General features: G+C 43.3%; 1 protein-coding gene and 1 non-coding gene across 8 annotated transcripts in view; one reads left to right on the top strand and one right to left on the bottom strand.

Moving 5' to 3' along the window:
• Positions 1-4201: 4201 nt before the first annotated feature.
• Positions 4202-4647, bottom strand: LOC122425767. Its single transcript, XR_006264994.1, has one exon.
• A 7009-nt stretch (positions 4648-11656) lies between these two features.
• Positions 11657-17875, top strand: part of LARP1B (La ribonucleoprotein 1B) — a 129488-nt gene continuing 123269 nt past the window's right edge. For 4 of the 7 annotated variants that reach the window (XR_006272863.1, XM_043486534.1, XM_043486523.1 and 1 more), the window contains exon 1: positions 12140-13002. Coding sequence is in view for 4 of the 7 variants with exons in the window: in XM_043486534.1 (XP_043342469.1) it covers positions 12501-13002 (502 nt within the window). In the remaining 3 variants the exon portion in view is untranslated. Of the gene's footprint in view, positions 12020-12092; positions 13003-13042; positions 13857-17875 lie in introns of those variants that run through there. The other 3 variants (XM_043486513.1, XM_043486493.1, XM_043486503.1) reach the window with 3 other exon arrangements.

Here is a 17875-nt window from a genome sequence, read left to right as displayed (position 1 = left end):
AAGTCAGTCTTAAGTCTCCTGCCATATGTGCTGCCACAACTTCAATCCAGACCAATGTTTCATTCCTGGACTGCCACAATCACTTCTTTTTATCACCTTTTGGCTTTTGCCACCACCCATCTCCCTTTATTTTCCATATTGCAGCAATTGTTTTCAATGATAGAAACATTTTGGTGGCTTCCTGTTACTCTGAGAATAAAATTCAAGCCCTACCAATTATAGCTTCCCTGGTGGTTCAGATGGAAAAGAATCTGCCTGCAATGCAGGAGACTCAGGTTCAATCCCTGGGTCAGGAAGAGCCCCTGGAAAAAAGGAATGGCAACTCATTCTAGTATTCTTGCCTGGAGAATTCCATGGACAGAGGAGCCTGGACGGCTACAGTCCATGGGGTCACAACAGGTCAGACCTGACTGAACAACTAACACTTTCACTTTCACCACCTCTGGAAGCTGCAGGTTTGTCTTAGGCTATCTCTCCAATCTCTCCAACTTTGTTTGTTGTGTCCTAGCTACAGTCCTCTTACCAGGCCTTGGTAAAAACACATCCTCTTCACTCATCTTCTTTCAATCCTTAACACCAAACTTCTTTCATTTTAACGAAATACTTGTCCCAGAGCCTGTTTCTTCTCATCCTTTAATTCTCAGTTAAATTTTACCTTCTTTATTTGTTTCCTTCATAACATTTATCAATAATCTGTAGTTACTGAGTTTGCTCTTTGTTAGTTCCTTCTAATAATAATCATTATAATAGTAATGAAACAGGAGGGAAGGAAGGCAGGGCATAACATTTAAAAGAATGATATAGCCCAAGGACGTGACATAAACTGATCAGAACAAAATAGGTTCAAGAAGGCAGATGAGTCATCTTCCACTAAACCTTGAGCTGCAGTATAGGCTCATTGTAACACATCAGCAAGCTAAATGAAATATCCAGAGGCACCATGACAGTTCCCAGGTGGACCGTAAATGAAACAGGAGGGAAGAGGGCAGGTCACAGCATTTGAAAAAATGACACAGCCTGAGGACACAACATAAACCAATTAAAATTAAATGATGCTGAAGCTGAAGCTCCAATACCTTTGGCCACCTAATGCGAAGAAGTAACTCATTGGAAAAGACCCTGATGCTGGGAAAGATTGAAGGCAGAAGGAGAAGTGGATGACAGAGGATGAGATGGTTGGATGGCATCACCAACTCAGTAGACAGGAGTTTGAGCAAGCTCTGGAGTTGGTGAAGGACAGGGGCGCCTGGTGTGTTGCAGTCCATGGGGTTGCAAAGAGTCAGACACGACAGAGTGACTGAATAACAACTGTTAGGAAGTGGCAGAGCTGCTAGTTGAACCCAGATGACTGACCAACAACAATCTAGTTATGGGCTTTCCAGGGTGCTAGTTGTAAAGAAACCGCCTGCCAATACAGGAGATGGAGGAGACACAGGTTCAATCCCTGGGTTGAGAAGATCCCCTGGAGGAGGGCATGGCAACCCACTGCAGTATTCTTGCCTGGAGAAGCCCATGGACAGAGAAGCCTGGTGGGCTACAGTCCATGTGGTCACAAATAGTCAGACATGACTGAAGCAACTGAGCAGGCAATCTAGTTTCATTTTAACCAGCGCCATTGTCATTTTCTTTTTTTTTTTTAACTGTAGGTTACAATCTGTATGTACCTGTGTCAAGAAATTTAGGGCTTCTTGAAAAAATTAAAATGGAATAGAATAAATCCTTACTCATTTAGTAAGGATAAGTACTGGTTTTGAAGCTTTTGACTCAATTATACACACACACACATACAGTCACAAGCTGTGAAAGCTACTGTACTATGCATCCTGCCTTTCTGTATAAGTTTCAGAACTGACCGGTGACCAGGTTCACCAGGGTATTCCCAAGGTCTAGCCCAGCCACTGGACCACAGTAAGCACCCAGTGCATATTTATTAATTTGCCAATAATAAACTATGATAAATATTAAGAAGGTGATAAAAACTTTTCCTTTATTTCTCTACAAAGTTTACTTCTCCTTACGCCAACCACTGATTTGAACTTGAATTTGTGCCAGTATTCATAAAGCTATACTAATATTAAATCCAACTGGACAGTATGAAGAATTCAGAAGGGTTATTAATCTGTTGTATACCCTACTATTTGAAAATCTGTTCTTTGAAAACTGGAAGAGAAAAAGGTATGCTTCCTTGAGCTTATACTTCTAAAACACTTTTTAAAAGATTAAATATTACTTAACTATTATTTGTGTTATTTCAAGTTATTGTAAAAGCATAAAGAGTAAATAGTGTGGCAGGAAAGGCAGACAGTTGTTGAGTGTCAACCTTAGGCATTACTGGCTGAGAGTTTTCAAGCAAGACACTTAAACTTTTGAAAGTTTGTATTTTGTTCAGTTCAGTCACTCAGTCATGTCTGACTCTTTGTGACCCCATGAACTGCAGCACACCAGGCTTCCCTGTCCATCACCAACTCCAGAGCTTGCTCAAACTCCTGTCCATTGAGTTGGTGATGCCATCCAACTATCTCATCCTCTGTCATCACCTTCTCCTCCTGCCTTCAATCTTTCCCAGCATCAGGGTCTTTTCCAATGAGTCAGTTCTTCACATCAGGTGGCCAAAGTATTGGAGTTTCAGCTTCAGCATCAGTCCTTCCAATGAATATTCAGGACTGATTTTCTTTAGGATTGACTGGTTTGATTCAAGTCTTTAGGATTGACTGGTTTGATGCAGTCCAAGGGACTCTTAAGAAGTCTTCTCCAACACCACAGTTCAAAAGCATCAATTCTTCAATGCTCAGAGAGTCCAACTCTCACATCCATACATGACTACTGGAAAAACCATAGCTTTGACTAGACGGGCCTTGGTCAGCAAAGTAATGTCTCTGCTTTTTAATATGCTGTCTAGGTTTGTCATAGTTTTTCTTCCCAGGAGCAAGCATCTTTTATTTTCATGGCTGTAGTCACCATCTGCAGTGATTTTGGAGCCCAAGAAAATAAAGTCTGTCACTGTTTACAGTGTTTCCCCATGTATTTGCCATGAAGTGATGGGGCTGAATGCCATTATCTTCATATTTTGAATGCTGAGTTTTAAGCCAGTTTTTTCACTCTCCTCTTTCACTTTCATTAAACTGGTGTATTAAAACCCACCTAAAAGTAGAGAGATCTACCTTCTTAGGAATGGCAATCTGGCTGAAAGGTAGCCTAGTTTTGTTTTGAAGCTATGATAAGCACAGTGTTTTTACCTATTTATATGATACAGATAAGGTGAAAAAAAAAGGAGCAAATTTTTCAAAGGTGCTTTTATTCTCATTTTATCTAACATTGAATACCTCAGTTGTATTAATTGAAGGGAAGGAGCAAAGCACATTAGCATTGACCCTACATTGAGGGTTAGAGATAAGTGGAAGCATATACTACTTACCTTAGAATTAGCTCATTATTAAAGCAATTATTATGATAAACAGAGCCTAAGGCTCTGCAATAGGAGGTAATCATGGCTTAGTATATCTAGTTTAAAAATCTTTAAAAAATTGTTATTTTATGGGTAGTTAAAAAAATTAACTCGGGACTTCCCCGGTGGTCCAGCAGTTAAGAATCTGCTTGCCAGTGCAGGGGACATGGGTTTCATTCCTTGTCTGGGAAGATCCCACATACAGAGGGGCAACTAAGCCTGTGCATGACAACTACTGAAACCCACCTGTCTTAAATTCCGTGCTCCGCAATGAGACAAGCCAACACAGTGAGAAGCTGGTGCACCACAACTAGAGAGTAGCTCCCGCTCACCACAGCTAGAGAAAGCCTGCACGCAGTAATGAAGACTTAGCACAGCCAAAAATATATGAATTAAAAAAAAAAAAAAAACCACCTCTAGGGGACTTCCCTGGTGATCCAGTGGTTAAGAACACCCCTTCCAACACAGGAGATAGTTTCTATCCCCGGTCGGGAAAGATCCCACATGCCATGGAGCAACTAAGCCATGCACCACAGCTACTGAAGTCTGTGTGGTTAGAGCCTATGCTCCACAACAAGAGAAGCCCCCAATCTCTGCAACTAGAGAAGCCCTCTCTCATTGATGAAGACCCAGCACAACCAAAAAAATAAAAGTCTAAAAAAAAATCTCTGGGCTCAGTTTTATCTTCTCCTTGAACTTTAGGACTTTGGAAAGTCCCTTGAAGATATATATTAACATATTCTTTTTTTTTTTTTTTCAGATCAGAATCGCCTCGATAATCAATGGCGAGGGACAAGACCGGCCTCGTCTATCTGATCAATTCATCACTTCTGAGCGCCGGGCACCATAGGACCGGCTCCGGAACCTCCGGGGCCACGGCGTTGCCACCGCCCAAGGGGCCTCGCTGCACAGCGCCCCGAGGAAGGGCTTCGCAGGAGGGAAGCTTTTCATTTCGGGTCGGCCCGGCGGGGCTGGAGTCACAACCCGATCAAATAAGATTAACGTGTAGGCCGGGCGAGGGGGCGCAGGGGCAGGCACACGCACTCACACATTAACTCATCCACTCACACATTCACGCGTCCACTCACACACTCGGCCTACACGCGCCGCCCCCCACCCCCCACCCCCCCCACACACCACACACAACACCACACAGCAATTCACAGTAACCTAACTTCCAGCCCGCTCTCCCTCTGGTTATATTAACATATTCTAAACAGGAAAAGCAAGATTCACCTCTTAGAGGTTCATTTGAACATGTGATCATCAAATTTGTATAATTACTTTAGATATTCCATTACTTCTGACACTTAGAGACCCATTCTTTCTTTTTTGAAAAGATAATCCTGTACCTCTGTTCTAGATTCCTGTTTCCCATTAAAAAAAAAAAGATCAGACTTCTAACCTTGGTAATGCAGTAAAATTAATGCTTGGTTAAGCATATGCATTTAGAAGCATAAAAATAGGTAGTATTATTGAGCTAAGCTCTTGGTAAGCATTTTACACATATTATCTTATGTAATCTTCACAGTAATTATATTAAGTAAATCTAAGTGGAGGGAGAGAGGCTGGCCAGTTAAAAGATTGTAACAGTATTGTTGTTCAGTCACTAAGTCATGTCCTACTCGTTGCGACCCAATGGACTGCAGCACATCAGGCTTCCCTGTCCTTCACTGTCAGAGTTCTCTCAAACTCATGTCCATCAAGACTGTGATGCCATCCAACCATCTCATCTTCTGCTGTTCCCTTCTCTTTTTGCCTTCAATCTTTCCCAGCATCAGGGTCTTTTCCAGTGAGTGGACACTTAGTATCAGGTGGCCAAAGTATTGGAGCTTCAGCATTAGTCTTTTCAATGTAACAGTGTTACAGAAGCATAAAGGCAGTAAGAGCAGGGTGGTGGCAGTGGAGAAAGGAAGACTTTGTGATAGACACTTAGGAGGTACAATCAACTGGTCTTGGTGAGTGTCTAGAACACTGCTTGGCAGATGCTTGAGTGATATTTGTAAATTATTAGATTATGGAGGGTGAGGGTTAAGGGAGTGAAAGGGTCACTCCTAGGTTATATGGTGGTACACTCACTAAGATAGGGAAAAGGGAAGGAAACCTGGTTAAAGGACGTACCTCTCTCACATTCCTATCGGTAGCTGGTTTTCCCATGCCCATTGCCTTGATGGCAGTATTTTGAACCAAATAACTTGTTTCTCCAGGCCAGATAGGCAGCCTACCCAAGGGCAAATAATTCATGGGATGGCTAATGATCTGTGTGATCGGGGTACAAAAAAATAAATTAAATCGAGTCTTTTTTCGTTAATTTTGAACTAAGAAGCAGAGGCAGAAACTAGCAGGGGACCGGCCAAATGATTTAACCTAGGAGGTTCAGCAGTGGCAAATGAGGTCAGGCAGGTTCCCATCAGATATTAGGTGGAAAGCGCAAACTGAATAATTTGAAGAAAATTATTAAATTATTTGAGGGCTGCCAACAAATGGCTCAGTGGTAAAGAATCTGTCTGCCAATGCAGGAGCCCCAAGAGGCTTAATCCCTGGGTCGGGAAGATCCCCTGGAAGAGGAAATGGCAAATCACTCTAGTATTCTTGCCTGGAGAATCCCAGGGACTGACGAAGCCTGGTGGGTTACAGTCCACAGCGTCCCAAAGAGTCAAACACGACTAAGCACACACATACCTTAAATTACTGACAGAGGTGCAGGTAAGAGTCAGGGAAAACCAACAGGGATGGTGCACTACCTCAAGGGCTAGCAGTTATTATTACACTTAGGCCTCTGGAGGCAAAGGGAATGCTTAGAGTCTGCAGTCAACCCTTGTATCCATCTTGGGGAATAAGGACTATGACCCCACTATCTTCTGGCCTTGAATCTACAGCAGATACTTCCCACTCTGAATCCGCAGAGATACCAAGCAGGACACGGGATTATCACAGGTGTAATCCAGGTGAGTCAGCCCTCCCTGGCACAAGAGCAGGGAAGGGGCGGAGAACAGATAAGGAGGGGCAAATAGGAGATAGGTGAGGTTGTTTCCAATGTCAGTTACCTGGAAGGCAGGAGTTAGTAACACATGTTTGAAAGAGGACAACAAATAGCCAGCTCCCTTCACTGACATTAGTGGTAATGCACTAGAGTGAAGATACCCTATCATCTTGAGTTCTTTGCAGACCTTTTGAAAACACACTAACCCTCCAGTTCTCTCCTTGCAAGTACAACTTATTCCCAAGAAAGTCCTTTTGTGTTCCTTCAATGAAGCATTATGATTTTTCACTTCAGAAACAACAACAACAAAACAGTAAACAAACAAAACCACCAATCATGGTTAAGTAGCCCATATGAATCTAACTTCAGGAACCACTCCACATACCCTTCTGCTCAACTGAATCCACATCTTTAATCCACTGTATTTAAATAAATGGTAAAACAGCTGAGAAAAGAGATGCTAAAGGCAAAGGACAAAAGGAAAGATATACCCATCTGAATGCAGAGTTCCAAAGAACAGTAAGGAGAGAGAAAGCCTTCTCAATGCAAAGAAATAGAGGAAAACAATAGAATGTAAGACTAGAGATCTCTTCAAGAAAATTAGAGATACCAAGGGAAAATTTCATGTAAAACAGGCACTATAAAGAACAGAAACGGTATGAACCTAACAGAAGCAAAAGATATTAAGAAGATGTGGCAAGAATACACAGAAGAACTATACAAAAAAGATCTTAATGACCCAGATCACTCAGCTAGAGCCAGACACCCTGGAATGTGAAGTCAAGTAGACCTTAGGAGGCATCACTATGAACAAAGCTAGTGGAGGTGATGAAATTCCAGTTGAGCTATTTCAAATCCTAAAAGATGATGCTATGAAAGTACTGCACTCAATGTGCCAGCAAATTTGGAAAACTCAACAGTGGTCACAGGATTGGAAAAGGTCAGTTTTCATTCCAATCCCAAAGAAAGGCAATGCTAAAGACTGTTCAAACTACTGCACAATTGCATTCATCTCCCACATTATTAAAGCAATGCTCAAAATTCTCTAAGCAAGGCTTCAACAGAATATGAACCAAGAAATTCCAGATGTTCAAGCTGGAAATAGAAAAGGCAGAGGAACCAGAGATCAAATTGCCAACATCTGCTGGATCATCGAAAAAGCAAGAGAGTTCCAGAAAAACATCTACTTCTGCTTTATTAACTACACCAAAGCCTTTGACTGTGTGGATCATGACAAGCTGTGGAAAATTCTAAGAGATGGGAATACCAGACCACCTTACCTGCCTCATGAGAAATCTGTATGCAGGTCAGTTCCAAAATTAGAACTGGACATGGAACAATGGGCTGGTTCCAAACTGGGAAAGGAGTACTCCAAGGCTGTATATTGTCACCCTGTTTATTTAACTTATATGCAGAGTACATCATGTGAGTACATGCCAGCTGGATGAAGCCCAAGCTGGAATCAAGATTGCCAGGAGAAATATCAATAACGTCAGAAATGCAGATGATACCAGCCTTACAGCAGAAAGCAAAGAGAAACTAAAGAGTCTCTTGATGAAAGTGAAAGAGGAGAGTGAGGAAGCTGGCTTAAAACTCAACATTCAAAAAATGAAGCTCATGGCATCCAGTCCCATCACTTCTTGGCAAATAGATGGTGAAACAATGGAAACCATGACAGACTTTATTTTCTTGGGCTTCAAAATCATTGCAGATGGTGACTGCAGCCATGAAATTAAGGGATGCTTGCTCCTGGAAAGAAAAGCTATGATAAATCTAGACAGCATATTAAAAAACAGAGACATTACTTTCCTGACAAAGGTCCGTCTAGTCAAAGCTATGGTTTTTCCAGTAGTCATGTATGGATGTGAGAGTTCAACCATAAAGAAGGGTGAGTGCCAAAGAACTGATGCTTTCAAACTGTGGTTGGAGAAGACTTGAGAGTCCCTTGGACTGAAAGGAGATCAAACCAGTCAATCCTAAAGGAAATCAGTCCTGGGTGTTCATTGGAAGGACTGATGCTGAAGCTGAAACTCCAATACTTTGGCCACCTGATGTGAAGAGTTGACTCATTGGAAAAGACCTTGATGCTGGGAAAGAATGAAGGCATGAGGAGAAGGGATGACAGAGGATGAGACAGTTGGATGGCATCATCGACTCAATGGTCATGAGTTTGAGCAAACTCTCGGAGTTGGTAAAGGCCAGGGAAGCCTGGTGTGTGGTAGTCCACGGGGCTGCAAAGAGTCAGACACGAATGAGCGACTGAACTGAGAACACATACCATTTTAATAGGCTTTTGTAAAAGAGACTGAAGAATTACCTGGGAAAATTCCAAAAGGCTGATTATCACAGGAAGATCACCTAGTTGATAGGTAAAAACATAAGGCTTCACCAATAAGAGAGTAAGTGAAGATGGTGCATGCTAAGTTGCTTCTGTCCTGCCGACTCTTTGTGACCCTATTGAGTGTAGCCTGCCAGGCTCCTCTGTCCATGGGATTCTCCAGGCAAGAATATTTAAGTGGATTGCTATTTCCTCCTCCAGGGGATCCTCCTGACCCTGGGATCCAACCTGTATCTCTCTCTTACATCTGCATTGGCAAGCAGGTTCTTTACTGCTAGTGCCTCCTGGGAAGCCCAGTAAAGATGGTGCCTCTATGGAAATATACTTTAAGGTGGAAGTACAATCACTTATTTAATTGGAAACATGCTTCCCTGATAGCTCACAGGTAAAGAGTCCACCTGCCAAGCAAGAGATGTGGGTTCAATCGTGGGGTCAGGAAGATGCCCTGGAGAAGGAAATGGTAACCCACCCCAGTATTCTTGCCTAGGAATTCCCATACACAGAAGAGCATGGCTGGCTACAGTCCATGGGGTCATGAAAGAGTCAAACACAACTTAGCAACTAAAGAACAATGACTGGAAAAAGGTTTATAAGGTTGCTTAGGATGGGGTAAGTTGTAAATTAGTGATGTGGAAAACAAGAAAAAGCTTTATTGTTTATCGTTGTTGTAACGTGTGAATAGTTTATTAGCCTTAGGAAAATAAGGAATTTACACCTAGTACAACTTTTGAGTAAACAAAAAATATACTTATCTCAAATTTAACGTGATTGAAACAAGACTCATGGTAGGTGAGTCCTGTACACATTTCTTGGCCCTTAAAGGAAGCTAGGAGGGACCCAAAGCCAGGTCCCTACAGATGTCAGGTACAGCTATTTTTCGGGGCTTGGGGGGCCAGTCTCCCAGGGAAAACTTTTTCACCTAACTGAACTCATTTTCAATGAACTTGTAGGGCAACAAAAATATTATTAACTCATAAAATAAACTCACATGAAACCAATAAACCAATATCATTCACTTGAGTGCCAAGCAGAAAGCTCTTATTGCATTTTAAAACTCAACAGATATTTGTACCTTATTAACATATATCCTATATGCAGGTCAGGAAGCAACAGTTAGAACTGGACATGGAACAACAGACTGGTTCCAAATAGGAAAAGGAGTACGGCAAGGCTGTATATTGTCACCCTGCTTATTTAACCTAGATGCAGAGTACATCATGAGAAACACTGGGCTGGAAGAAGCACAAGCTGGAATCAAGACTGCCGGGAGAAATATCAATAACCTCAGATATGCAGATGACACCACCCTTATGGCAGAAAGTGAAGAGGAACTAAAAAGCCTCTTGATGAAAATGCAAGAGGAGAGTGAAAAAGTTGGCTTAAAGCTCAACATTCAGAAAACTAAGATCATGGCATCTGGTCCCATCACTTCATGGCAAACAGATGGGGAAACAGTGTCAGACTTTATTTTTGGGGGCTCCAAAATCACTGCAGATGGTGACTGCAGCCATGAAATTAAAAGACGCTTACTCCTTGGAAGGAAAGTTATGACCAACCTAGACAGTATATTTAAAAGCAGAGACATTACTTTGTCAACAAAGGTCCCTCTAGTCAAGGCTATGGTTTTTCCAGTGGTCATGTATGGATGTGAGAGTTGGACTGTGAAGAGCTGAGCGCCGAAAAATTGATGCTTTTGAACTGTGGTGTTGGAGAAGACTCTTGAGAGTTCCTTGGACTGCAAGGAGATCCAACCAGTCCATCCTAGCGGAGATAATTTCTGAGTATTCATTGGAAGGACTGATGCTGAAGCTGAAACTCAAGTACTTTGGCCACCTGATGCAAAGAGTTGACTCAGTGGAAAAAACCCTGATGCTGGGAGGGATTGGGGGCAGGAGGAGAAGGGGACGACAGAGGTTGAGATGGCTGGATGGCATCACCGACTTGATGGACATGAGTTTGAGTAAACTCCGGGAGTTGGTGATGGACAGGGAGGTCTGGCGTGCTGCGATTCATGGGGTCACAGGGAGTCGGACACGACTGAGCGACTGAACTGAACATATATATCCATTCCATGAAAAAGTATTTGGAGTACGGGTTAATTCATAAACAATGGTTCTCTAGAAAACAAAACAAAACCTTGTATACAAAACAAACCGTACTTCCCTGGTGGCTCACTGGCAAGGAATCCGCCAGTCAACACAGGTGACATGTGTTAGATCCCTGGTCAGGGAAAATCCCACAAATGCCCAGCAACTAAACCCATGGTCCACAACTATTGAGCCTGTACTTTAGTGTCAAGGAGCCGCAACTACTGAAGCCCTGGAGCCCTAGAGCCTGTGCTCCTGCAACAAGAGAAGCCATGAAGTGAGAAACCTGACCATTAGAACTAGAAAAGTAGTACCCCCTCGCAGCAAGAAACGCCTAGCACAACCTGAAATAAACAAACAAGGACCTAATATTTGTGGCACAGGGAACTATATAACTTGTAACAAGCTATAACGTAAAATAATTTGAAAAAGAATATATATAACTGAACCCCTGTGCTATACACCTGAAACACCTAAAAAAATTTTAAAGAAGACACAGACAAAACCTGTAACATTTTTTTTTTTAAACCGGCTTAGTATTATCTGTTTTACTCCCAAGCACTTTAAAAATTTCGGATTGTGGGTGGGAATAAGGGCGGGGAAATGCACTGGTTCTGGTCCCGGGTAAAAGTTTTCTTAAAGTTACTTATAGATTACACTGTTTTTTATTTTGGACGTGTCTCAAGATTACATGTGACCACAGTGCCCGAAAACGCCGGGGAGAAACCTTTTCACCAGGCGAAGCGACGGACGCGGGGAGCAAATTGGCGCGGTGAAGGGGACGACAGTAAGGCCCATTAGGGAGCCGCCCAGGGTCTACCGCCCAGATTACCCACTTCGCCCCGAGGGAACTGGTCTTCAGGGCCTGGGGCAAAGCGACCCCAGCCCCCGGCCGCCCAGAGCCACGTGCGTCGGGCGCCCCGCCCCTCGCTCACAGCCGGCCGAGCGAGGCGCAAGCCAGTTGCGAGTCACAGAGGCCTGGTGCGCGCCCCGCCCCTGTGCCCGTAGCGAGGGCCGCCGCGGCCCGGGAGCCGGGGAATCTCCCTGTTCGCCCTCCTTTCCCCTCGGCTGGCCGCTGAGGCGGGGCCGGCCCTCAAGCAGGGCGGCACCGAGGCGGGTTCGTCAGTCACCCACTGCGGGTGGCGGCCTGGCGAGGTCTGGAGCCGGTGAGTAGCCACGTCACTCTCCTCCGGGAGGCCCCGCCCCCGCTCCGTCCCCTCGGACCGCCCCCTTTCCCGGCCCCGCCTCCGCCCCCCGCGAGCAGTTACCGGCTGTGGTAGCGCGCGTCTCTCCGACGCTGCTAGAGGTCCTCAAGCCTCGGTTTGCGGCGCTTCTGCCTCAGCCCGCGCCGGCTGAGGGCTCGCGGCTCCGGCTGCGAAGCCCGGCGCGTGTTGGCAGGCTCGGGGCTAGCGCCGCTGAGGCAGGCTGGGCCGACGGGCGGTTAGCGCCCCGTTCCACGCGGGGAGGGGCGGCACGCCGAGAGCTGCACGGCCTCCTCACCCGACGCGGGCGGCCGTGGCGACGGCGGCCGGGTTCTCGGGTTCTCTTCCTCAGGCCGGAGCCAGTCGGTGTCCCGGCGGAGCGACGGGCAGCCGGGCTCCCTTGCCCCGGGCCCCCCCTGGCTGGGGCGGCTGGGGCAGGGGGACCATGTCTGCTCGCGCTCCAGTGCCCGCCGCTCACCCTCGGGAGGAGCCTCCCGCGGCAGCAGCTGAGAGGGAGTCGCTGGCGGCCGCGGCGAGCCGGCAGGCCGAGCAGCTACCCCCGCTCGAACGGGAGGGTAAGGAGACGGCGAGGGAGGAGAGGGCCGCGACCGCCACCAGCGCGGGGGCGCGGGGTGAGCCGTCGCCGGCGCCGGTGCTGGGACACAGCGTGCCTCAGGCGGCCGTGCCTGTGAAGCCCCTGGCGCTGCACCTGGCGCACAAGGCGCGCGGGCCAGGGGGGCCCTTCGGCGGGGAGCCGCCGCGACCGCTGCCGCCGGCCGAGAACGCCCGGGAGGAGGAGGTTGCGGCGGCCAGCTCTGAGGAAAAGCTGCAGCCGCAGCCGCCGCCACCGCCGAAGGAGAATCCCTGGACCAGAAAGCCTCCCCAGCACCTGTCCCCCGCCGGGACGGGGCCGCTGCCGTTGCCCCCACTGGAAACCTTGGAGGCAGGTCTGTGGCTCCTCTGCGGTGGGCACCTGGAGGGTGTGTGCAGGGGCGACTCGTGGCGACCCAGGCTCCGCCGGGCTGGGGGAGGGGCAGGGGCAGGGCTCCTTGCCCCGTCAGTCCGAGGTGTTTCGTTCCAAGGTGTCATTCATTCTGCCTATTTACATAAATGGAGATCTGGGAAGGGAGCGACAGGAAGAGGTGGGACCTCGGGTGGTTCTCCTTGACTAGTGGGGGCACGGCGGGGGCAATGGAGCTGAGCCACTCGGCTGGCACTGCCTCAGTTTTGTCTTGCCCCCACGTGGTAGTGAATTGGGAAAGCTGACTTGAGATAGATGTTCAATTCATCCTACAGAAGTTTCTGTAGACTTTTTGAGAAGAGGTGAAGCAAGTCGGACGGGGGATGTATTTATAAATGGAAGCGCAGTTGGGAATTTTTTATTATGAAATAATTGATAAGCTGAGAATTGGCAGGGTTTTCAAAACAGTGCAAAGTAGTCACATTAAAAATGAGACTCAGTACTGTAGTTGTTGGTAAAAAGTTTTGAGTTCATAATTGTGGTGGAAAATTGTTGAAATAGGGTAGTTGACCTGAGAGTGAATTGCTCATTAGGTGAATAGTAGTCATAGTAGTCTTGTGTTTCAACGGTGAAGAATCCTCCTGTCAATGTAGGGTATGCCTGTTGGATCCCTGGGTAGGAACGATCCCCTGGAGAAGGAAATGACAACCCACTCCACTTTGCTTGCCTGGGAAATCTCATGAACAGAGGAGCCTCATTGGCTGCATTCTATGGGTCGCAAAGAGTCCGGCACGACTTAGCGATTATACAACATTCAGTTACCTCTCCTTCCTAGAGGAGGTAAGATTGTGTCGCTGAATTTGATGCTGACCAATGCCGTATGTTCCCTAGAGATTTATTTTGGTTATAACAACTTCAGGGTTTTTTTAAGTTAAATAGATATCCTAAATAAAACGAAGACAAACTAGTTTTGCTCTTTAAGTTGTAGTAAGTTAAACTTTTCATATAGAAATTACAGCTGTTTACTTACAAGTGTTTGCTTTTCTTAAAGGTTAACAGTGAAACAGGGAAAATTCAAGCGTGTTTACAGGGTTGTGAGGATCAAATGAGACTAAGGAATGGTCAAATATAAGGTGATTGTTATAGATACATATTGCAGCTATAGTAACATTTCTTCTAAGGAACTCCAATAGAGTGAGATAAGTGTTAGTTGGTTTGCACAGTAATAATCATTTTTTACTGTTGCAGAACAGTATAACTTTAAACAAATAGTTATTTTACATCTGAGGTTTGATAGTCTTTAAATTATCATTTGATAAATCTTACACAGAAAAAAATCTATTCACAATTTTTGCTCTAAATTTAAATTTGCAACCATTCTCTCCTAGCTGCAAAGCTCTGTTTACCACTGTTACTAACTGAAGAGAACAAAAGTCTTAAATTGAAAACTTTAGTGAATCTTAATGTCTGTCTCACCTCCCTACTCTGAGACTTACACACATTATACATTATAGTCAGTGATCTACCAAAAAAAAAAAACAACAAAAAAACCACCAAACTTTGATTGTACAATTAATTTGACAGGTTTTAAGACTCAAATTTTAATTGGAGATTACCTTGTGAAAATATTTAACAATTTAATATAACTAGCCTGCAGGTGCATTCAATAGGGACCTTAATCTTTGTTGCGGATTAAGCATCTGGTGATGAACCAGGTGTGGTTCATAGGGACTTTAATTTTGCTGATGTTTCTCTGTAGGCAACATTTTTGTTCTTGGAATCTATTCTATACCTGCAGGAATACTGTTCTTTATACTTGGAGTGCTGTAGTAACTTTATAGTCTATCCCCAACACTGACTCTGTACTTCTACACAACTTCTATTCGTAATTGAAAAACTGTCTAGGTAACTTAGACAAGAGTTTGTGGAGTAGAAATGCACAACTTGCGTTCTAGACCAGACTGGCTACTACCTAGCTAGTTGACTTTTGGCAAGATTTCTGGGCCTTGTAAATGAATGAAGCGGATGTATTTTGTTTCATTTCTTAATACCAGAGGGCCTTCTATAACCTAGATCTGCCTTTCCTATTTTCTGAAGTAAATTTGCAACCTCAAGAGTAATGATATAGGAGCAGACGCCCTTTAGGGTTCAGAGTCCAGAATAGGTGCAAACTAGGGAAGTGTTAAATTAGTACAATAATCTTTTTTGTTGGAAGCCTATGTGATTTATCCTATAAACCAGGATATTCATGAGAGGGAAAGAGGATATTAATTATGCTGTAATATGAGAATTAAACTTTTTTTTCCTAGCCAAACCAGGACTTACTGTCACTCACTTAATGAAGTACCAGAATTCCATCCACCATAAAATTTTTGGCAGAAAGTTTACTACCAGAGATAGAAACATGGGAAATGTAGGGAAGTATTTCTGGACTTGTAGTCATGAATTTTTTGTTAGAACCTGGAGTTCTAACTGAATTGCAAGTGAGGAATTCTTCAGCCCTGTGACACACTTTCCTCCGCTTTGGGGATAGTTCTGGCTTGTGTGTTGGTGTTTCTGGTAATCCAGATAAGACCCTCTTTTCAGCCAAAGCCCGGCCCATAAGAGAACCTAGAATAGTATCACTGCAGTCTTAAATTCTCGTCAGGAGACTAGAAAGAATTGTTCCCCGATCCATGTTTAAATAATTTTACTTATTTTGAAGACCTTTACGAAGGTCAAAGTATGGGATTTATGAGTCACCTACCTTGTACCCATGGTTACAATTTGCATGTTAAAAATCAGCTTTCTAAATTTAATTTTTATGCACAGAAATATTGATTTTGGGACTTGCCTGGTGGCCTAGTGGTTAGGATTTGGCTCTTTCACTGCAGAGGCCCTGGTTTGATCCCTGGTTGGGGAACTATCCTTCATGCTGAGAGGTTGGGTCACAATACAAAAAGTTTTTTTTTTTTCTTTTTCATCTTTAGTCTTCTTGACCCCATCAACCTTTTCTCCAAGTGTGTTTCCCAGAAACCTTAAAAAAGCTTACTGTAAACCTAATAACGTTTTACTTAAATTATATAAATTATACATAAATGTTTTTATAAACACAGAATTTTTCTGTTCCCTTCAAAAAAAAGAATAGTCATGTTACCAGTTTATTGAATATCCTTTCAGTCCTTTCTGTGAAATTATTTTCAAATACAGTGTTTTGTATGTGCATTTAGACTTCTCAATTTAAAATTTTGCCTGATCCTTTTATTTTTCTTTACAGTGAGTTTTATTTTTTAAATTATATTAATACTAGTTTCAGGTATGTGATTCAGATTTGTATATACATATTGTGGACTTCCCTGGTGGCTTAGTGGTAAAGAATCCACCTGTCAAGATAGGGGATGCGGGTTTGATCCCTAGGTCAAGAAAATCCAGATGGTGCTAGTGGTGAAGAACCTGCCTCCAATGCAGGAGACTTAAGAGGCACAGGTTCCATCCCTGGGTAGGGAAGATCACCTGGAGAAGGAAATGGCAACCCACTGCAGTATTCTTGCCTGGAGAATCTCATGGACAGAGGAGCCTGGTGTGCTACAGTCCATAGGGTCCCACAGAGTTGGACATGACTGAAGTGACTTAGCATGCATGCAAAGAAGGAAAAGGCAACCCACTCCAGTATTCTTGCCTGGAAAATCCCATGGACAAAGCTACCTGTCAGGCTACAGTCCATGGGGTTGCGAAAGAGTTGGACACGAATTAGCAACTAAACAACAACATTGTAAATGATTATCATATGTTTAGTTAACTATCATCTACATACTTTTTATAAAATTTTTTTCTTGTGATAGAGTTGATGCTTTTTAGTCTAAACTTTAAAAAATTGCAGAGAAGTGGTCTATAAATATAACTGATGTAGTCAGTTTAGCCATTTACCTGTTAATCAACATCCTGGTTGTTTCAAACATCTTTATGCATTTCTCTTATATACATGTCTGATTTACTCTAGGATAGCTACATGGAATTGTTAGGTCACAGTGTATTTGTTGACAGGTTGTTCTCTAAAGTGACTACAGATTGATAGTCTCAATTTTAGAGTCTGAGAAGTAAGTAGGCATTTTTACACATTTTTTAAGGCACTCATTTACTGTAATAAAATGGCATTTGATGACATTTCTTCCTTAAATATAATAAAACCATGTGATTAATTATTGATAACTGTCAATGCCTTTTCTTGATTAAAACTTTGCTAAAGATTATGGTCATGAAAATTAGAGTAAACTCACCTATCATGTTGCATTTTTTTGTTCTCACTTTCCAAGCTTTTCAAATGAATTGTTTTCTTATCAGGACTTGTTTCCTTATAGATTAAAATATTACAGTAATATTCAAAGTTGTATTTTGGCTCACCAGTAATTGAAAAATGGATCTGTGAAGATCACATACTTGTTTATGTATATATACATATATACTTGGAGACATGTATATATATGTGTGTATGTTGTATATATACACACATATATATACTTGGAGCTTAAATTTCTTAGGCTTCATCTGTCTGAAAACAATTTTTTAATAAAGTTTCTGTATTTCTAAGTTTTTAGGTTGGCTTTCTTTTTTAGTCTTAGATTTTTTTCTAATGACATACTGAGAGAGCAGTTTCCTCCATTTTGTTTGGAGCATGGGAAAATGAAAATATTTTCTTGGCCTTGTTTTACCTCTTCTATATGTGTGTGTAAAATTATATGTAGAATCTGGTGTATTAATACATACAGATTTGTCTTATTTCTTAAATTTTGCATTATTTTAAATAAATATACCAATAATATAACTCCTATATTCAATAATATAGTAGTTATATATTTATTTTTTGGCTATGCCACACAGCT

This window comes from Cervus canadensis, chromosome 1, assembly GCF_019320065.1.
Source record: "Cervus canadensis isolate Bull #8, Minnesota chromosome 1, ASM1932006v1, whole genome shotgun sequence".
Lineage (NCBI taxonomy): Eukaryota > Metazoa > Chordata > Mammalia > Artiodactyla > Cervidae > Cervus > Cervus canadensis.
The sequence above is the reverse complement of the archived record's forward strand: the minus strand, read 5'-3'. Positions and strand labels throughout refer to the sequence as shown.